The sequence below is a fragment of the Bufo gargarizans genome, chromosome 1 (assembly GCF_014858855.1).
Source record: "Bufo gargarizans isolate SCDJY-AF-19 chromosome 1, ASM1485885v1, whole genome shotgun sequence".
Lineage (NCBI taxonomy): Eukaryota > Metazoa > Chordata > Amphibia > Anura > Bufonidae > Bufo > Bufo gargarizans.
The window spans coordinates 96,695,926-96,702,865 of record NC_058080.1 but is presented as its reverse complement, the minus strand read 5'-3'; the positions used below and the strand labels follow the sequence as shown (position 1 = coordinate 96,702,865).

The window sequence follows — 6,940 nt, the reverse complement described above, 5'->3', positions numbered from 1 at the left end:
ATGTGTTCCTCTTTTCCAGACTCCAGCTTCAGGCCCTTTGACACCTCCATGACCTCCAGGAGATGCAGGAGAGGATGATTAGGAGTATTTGAATTGTTACAGCATAAGTCAGCACGATAACACAGTTTAAAGTGTTCCAGACCCTGCTGCTGCAAAGAGATAACAAGTTAAGACACCCTATGCATCGCAGACTCATAGACACTACAACCACTATAGCCAGACTGAAGTTAGTAGCCAGAGATCCCAGTAAGAGATTTTAGCAAGAGGAGTATCCAGTGGGCCATTGCTGCCTAGCCCATGCATGGACATCTGGGAGGAATAGGCACTGTGTACAGATACAGTGAGGAACAGAAGTATTTGAACACCACTTAGAAATCATGGAGGGTCTGAAATTCACATTGTAGATGCAGTCTCAGTCTGAGAGACAGAATAAATAAAAAAAAGCAGGAAATCACATTGTGTGATGTTTAAAGAATTTATTTGTCTTGCACTGCTGAACATAAGTATTTGAACACCTGAGAAACAGCAAGAATTCTGGCTCTCAAAGACCTGTTACTGTGCCTTTAAAAAGTCCACCTCTACTCCACTCATTAATCTAACTTAGTAGCACCTGTCTGAGCTCTTTAAAGACCCCTGTCCACCCCACAGTCAGTCAGACTCCAACTACTACTATGGGCAAGACCAAAGAGCTGTCAAAAGACACGAGAGACAAAATTGTGGACCTCCACAAGGCTGGAAACGGCTACGAGGCAATTCCCAAGCAGCTTGGTGAAAATAGATCAACTGTTGGAGCAATTGTTAGAAAATGGAAGAGGCTAAAGACGACTGTCAGTCTCCCTCGGACTGGGGCTCCATGCAAGATCTCACCTCGTGGGGTATCACTAATGATAAGAAAGGTGAGGAATCAGCCCAGAACTACAAGGGAGAAGAGATGGCCTTGCGGTTCGCCCGGCGGTCTTTGCATGTTCGCAATTCGCCAAACATGCGAACATATGGAGATATTCGCGCCCGCCATATTGTTTTACATTGTGAAGAACTTTGACCCATGACACATCAATCAGGTGGTACAGGACAGCCAATTGAGACGTTTCAGCGCATGCACACACCCCCTACCTTATAAATAAACCTGATCTGGCCGCCATTTTACATTCAGTGTTTTACCAGTGTAGGGAGAGGTTGCTGTGTGGAGCAGGGACAGACTGTTAGCGACACCAAACGCTAGCTAATAGGGCCACAAAAGTCATTTTGAGGACTGGTATAGGTGTGCTATCGATAGGTGCCTGAGGCTGGATATCCTCGGCTCCCGTAGTAGGCAGTTCCCGATGCCGTGCAACACATTGGGCAGCCTCTGCACAGCATCGGGCTGCCTTGTGTCGCATCGGGTCCCCGACACAGCAGCGCGGGGACTCGATGCGATCACTCACCCGACACAAACCTCTTCTATGTCATGGTCAGCGCAGACTGCAGCATAGGAGGGGTTAATCCACCGGCATCGGCTTTAACAGCGATGCCGGCGGATACAGCAGGGGGCCGGCTACCACGGACTGCCGTGCCCCTGCAGTGATCGCGCTTCGGTGCCCGCACGATCACTATGACGTACTATTACATCAAATTGCGGGAACTCAGTGGTTCGCATGACATAGTTGTACGTCATAGGTAGGGAAGGGGTTAACTTTATTTTATTTATTTTCATTTTGAGGGATATCTTTTCCATTCAAGCGTCCGCAAAATGGGTCCGCATCGGTTCCGAATTTTTCGGAAAGGGTGCAGACCCATTCATTTTTAATGGGCCGGAATGTGCTGTCTGGATCCGCACTTCCGCATCCGTGCTTCCGTTTCCGCGAAAAATTGCAGACAAGATTAGGTATTTTCTATTATAGTGCTGGCGATGTGTGCAATAAGCCAGACCGTGGTACGGTTACGCGGACGCCAAATTATGCAGTGGGTCCGGATATGGGTATAGAAGTCTATAGTTTTTGTTCGTGACGCCAATTGCAGCATGCGCAGGGTACAGTCTTAGTCCTTTAAGGTGTTGCAGCTCACATACCAGGTTAGGAATGCCAGAGTGGTGTAATGTCTCTGTGTAGCAGTAGTAATAGTGTCAACGGTGTCTCCTACCTTGGTACGGCTCGACTCCTGGATCCTGGCTCACTTGCAATAAATGAATGTGTTGCTAGTAGGAGTAATTCAGGAACCTAGCAGCAATAAATGAGTGTGTTGCTAGTAGGAGTAATTGAGGGATTTGGTAGCAGTAAATGAGATCCAGACTTGGAATATAATTCAAACTGGTCTTTACTGGATGCAGCATTAATCCATATGAGATACAGCCTTAGTCTTGGGTCCCAGCAGGTATTGGCAATGTATGGCAGGGATCAATATCTCTTCTGCTTCTATCATGTGCCTGGAACTCTCTTGCAGGATTAGTCGTCTGCTTATGGCTCTGTAATATGTGGCAGGAATCTGTATCTTCTGCTCTATCTTCTGCTTGGTATGGGACTGACTAGCTGAGGAGGAATTTGGCTTCTCCTGGTCTCTGGACGTTACTCACAGTTAGCTCACAGGGTATGGTTCTTCCTGGAGATCTGTAGGTGGCTGCTTGCTTGTCAACCAGCTGAGGCTGAAGGGCTCAGACTGGGGTTGAAGATCTTTGGTCTCAGCCAAGACTCGATCCTCTGTTGGGATCCCTATTTCTGGGAGCTCCTACCAGCACAGCCTTCCCCTAGCCGGGCTGGCTGGCACACTAACACTAACTTCCTTCCCTCCCCATGAGGCAGGACATGGGCCAGCCCACTTCTGCTCATAGAGGGGGAGCTAAACTGGAATGTACTATTTCAGTCTAGGTATGCTAAACTGAACTAAGGCCTTGCTAAACATTGCTGCCACCTGCTGGTGTACATAAAAATTACAGCAAATACATGTAACAGGCTTAGAAAATGCACATTTGTGAGGGATATTGAATAAAATCACATTAGATGACAAGGCACATGTTACCAACAAATAGTAGCGGGGAGAACAACAAATAGTAACAGGGAGAAAGAGTTTAGTAACATAACTCTGGGATGTTACATGTGTGGTCTGCAAATTGCGGAATGCACATTGCTGGTGTCCGTGTTTTGCAGATCTGCAAAACAGTTACGGACGTGTGAATGGACCCTCATAGTAAAATTATTAAAGTTTCCGTTTTATCTTTATGTATATTCTAATGGCTTGCCTTCCTTGTACAATGTTACAATATACTTTCTATGTTAGAAAGTATATTATAGTGCATTTGTATTGTGCGGCAGTTGTGTGCGGTTCTGCTGCGATACTGCAGGTATATAGAGGGACAAGCGTTATTGGAACTAATAATTTCTACTGGTGTGATATACCAGTCGTCCCCCTAAAAAAACTGATTAAAGCGGGGTGTTATATACCAATATACTTTTTTTATAGTGCATTTGGGTACTGTATAGCGCATTTGCGCATGCGCATGCGCGTACGCAAAAATTATATTGCCAATATTTCGCATTGAAAAAATAATGAATGGAGATCGCAAATTCGAATAATACATCTGGTATGTCACTGTCCATGTTGTGGGACTATTTGTGCACTTCTAGTAATTATTTCTTGGCTGAAAATATGAGCTGAAGGTTTTTCAGGTTCGCCCGCCATTAAAATGAATGGGACCCGCCGTGAACCTGCGGTTCGCAAATATTTGATCGCGTTCGAGCGATCGCATTCGCGAACCGTCCCGGCAGATGTTCGTCCACTACAAGGGAGGAACTGGTCAATGACATGAAGAAAGCTGGGACCACAGTTTCTAAGGTCACTGTCGGTAGAACACTACACCGTCATGGTTTCAAATCATGCATTGCACGGAAGGTTCCCCTGCTCAAGTCATCACATGTCCAGGCCTGTCTGAAGTTTGCCAATGACCATGGGGTTACATATGGGGTATTTATACATTTTAGAGGCCCTAAAGCGTGAGAAGTCTGGAATATAAATGTCTAAAAAAATTTACGCATTTGGATTCCGTGAGGGGTATGGTGAGTTCATGTGAGATTTTATTTTTTGACACAAGTTAGTGGAATATGAGACTTTGTAAGAAAATGGAGCCTTACAGGGGGGTGATCAATAACAGGGGGGTGATCAATGACAGGGGGGTGATCAGGGAGTCTAATATGGGGTGATCAGGGGTTAATAAGTGACCGGGGGGGTGTAGTGTAGTGTAGGGGTGTTTGGTGCTACTTATTACAGAGCTGCCTGTGTCCTCTGGTGGTCGATCCAAACAAAAGGGACCACCAGAGGACCAGGTAGCAGGTATATTAGACGCTGTTATCAAAACAGCGTCTAATATACCTGTTAGGGGTTAAAAAAATCGCATCTACAGCCTGCCAGCGAACGATCGCCGCTGGCAGGCTGTAGATCCACTCGCTTACCGGCCGATCCTGTGAACGAGCACGCCTGGGTGCGCGTGTTCACAGGAAATTTCGCCTCTCGCGAGAGGAAGCGCCGGCGCGTCCACTCGGAATAACAGGGCCGCCGCCAGGACGCAATCCTGCGTACGGCGGTCCTGGAGCGGTTAAATACACATCATGGGTGTCGCAATGTGCGAAAACCCATAGTAGAAAAATATTAAAATATATTCCCCATACAGCAAACAGCAAAACGGAAAAAAGCATTCAAATGGCCGATTCGTCATTTTTGGTCGCTTCATTTTCTACAAAAAAAAAGTTATACACACCCCAGAATGGTATCAATAAAAAGTTCAGATCGCCCCGCAAAAAATGAGCCCCCATACAGCTCCGTACACATAATTACAAAAAAGTTATAGGGGTCAAATTTTTTTTAATCAAAACACTAGAAAAACTATACATATATAAGGTGCCATCGGATTCGTACTGACATGTCAAATAAGAGTAACTGGTCGGTTTTATCGAACGTGGTAAATAAAAAATAAAAAACGTAAAACTGTGGTGGAATTGCTTTTTTTTTTGCAATTTCACTCCATTTGGATTTTTTTTCCTGCTTCCCACTACATCATATGTAATATTAAATGGTGGCGTTGGAAAGTACAACTTGTCTCGCAAAAAACAAGCCCTCATATCATCATATGGCTACGTGAACAGACAAATAAAAAAGTTATGGCTCAGTCTAAACGAAAAAAAAACTAAAAAACTCTGGGGGGTGAAAGGGCTAAGGCCTCTTTCACACTTGCGTTGTCCGGATCCGGCGTGTACTCCACTTGCCGGAATTACACGCCGGATCCGGAAAAACGCAAGTGAACTGAAAGCATTTGAAGACGGATCAGTCTTCAAAATGCTTTTAGTGTTACTATGGCAGCCAGGACGCTATTAAAGTCCTGGTTGCCATAGTAGGAGCGGGGAGCGGTATATTTGCAGTCCGCGCGGCTCCCGGGGCGCTCCAGAGTGACGTCAGAGCGCCCCATGCGCATGGATGACGTGCCATGCGATCACGTCATCCATGCGCGTGGGGCGCCCTGACGTCACTCTGGAGCGCCCCGGGAGCCGCACGGACGGTAAGTATGCTGCTCCCCCGCTCCCCGCTACACTTTACCATGGCTGCCAGGACTTTAGCGTCCCGGCAGCCATGGTAACCATTCAGAAAAAGCTAAACGTCGTATCCGGCAATGCGCCGAAACGACGTTTAGCTTAAGGCCGGATCCGGATCAATGCCTTTCAATGGGCATTAATTCCGGATCCGGCCTTGCGGCAAGTCTTCTGGATTTTTGGCCGGAGCAAAAAGCGCAGCATGCTGCGGTATTTTCTCCGGCCCAAAAACGTACCGTTCCGGAACTGAAGACATCCTGATGCATCCTGAACGGATTTCACTCCATTCAGAATGCATTAGGATAAAACTGATCAGGATTCTTCCGGCATAGAGCCCCGACGACGGAACTCTATGCCGGAAGACAAGAACGCAAGTGTGAAAGGGCCCTAAGAAAACTGAGGGACAACCTCCACAGGAGCTGTACTAGCAGCTATATTGGTTCCAACTCTTTTTGAGATTTTAAAGACTTGACTGAAAACCGGCCAACCAACGCTCTGACGTACATGAGGAAGGCTAGCTTCAGCTCCACCGAACTTCCTCAGACGCACAGAACTGAGGGCATGCAGACCTCATCCAAGATGGCGGAGGCGGCGGCGTCCAGGTCCCGCCCCTCGTTTAAGCGCAGTCATCACTCTGGCTGGCGCCTGCTGATGACGTGCAGTGTTTGGTGAGACACACTCACTTCTGGGCTATTGGCCGCCGCGGCAGGGGATGGCGGACGCGGCGGCTGTCAGCGGAGAAGACAAGGAGGAGGATGGAGGGCGAAAGACGGCGAGCAGCACCGCGGGCCCGGCGGAGACCCTGGGCTTCTATGAGCCGAGCGGCGGCGGCAGCAACAGCAGGCGGCCGGAGGGGAAGAAGCGCAACCTGTCAGGTGATTGACAGCTCGGGGGCTTAACCCTGTACTGGCCGGGGCTGTGTAAAGTGACAGCTGCTGCTGTCATACCGGGCAGTGGCTGCCTGCACCTGACAGCCGTGTCCTGAGCTACCACCATAGGAGGCCCCTCAGTGACCGGCCAGCAGGGCAGTGGATTTATGGGTACCCATCAATAACCCCAAAAAGTTTACCCCCCCCCCCCCCACTGGACCCTGAGCACTGGTAATTGTCCTGCATAGAGGTGTGTGAGATAAGCAGCTGCCAGATACTTCCTGTGACGCTGATCACCTGGGTAAACAAGAGACTGACGCACTGACCCCCATACGCTGTGTGTGACGGGCAGCCATATGTGTACAGCGCCCTGTGCTTTAGGTGATGTGTGTGGATAGGACGTGTATAGCAGTGCTGCGGTGTACTAGATAATGCAGAGCTGAGTGTGTCAGGAGGCGATGTCTAGGGTAAACGACTGCATCTCGCCAAATACAGATGTAGCAGAGCTGAGCTGGCCATACG

The 6,940-nt window shown here is 48.2% G+C and overlaps 1 protein-coding gene across 1 annotated transcript in view; it reads left to right on the top strand.

Moving 5' to 3' along the window:
* Positions 1–6,198: 6,198 nt before the first annotated feature.
* The window catches only part of TAPT1 (transmembrane anterior posterior transformation 1), a 64,101-nt gene continuing 63,359 nt past the window's right edge, over positions 6,199–6,940 (top strand). Inside the window, exon 1 of the mRNA XM_044296884.1 lies at positions 6,199–6,424. Coding sequence (XP_044152819.1) covers positions 6,262–6,424 — 163 coding nt within the window. The 5' untranslated portion in view covers positions 6,199–6,261. The remainder of the gene's footprint in view (positions 6,425–6,940) is intronic.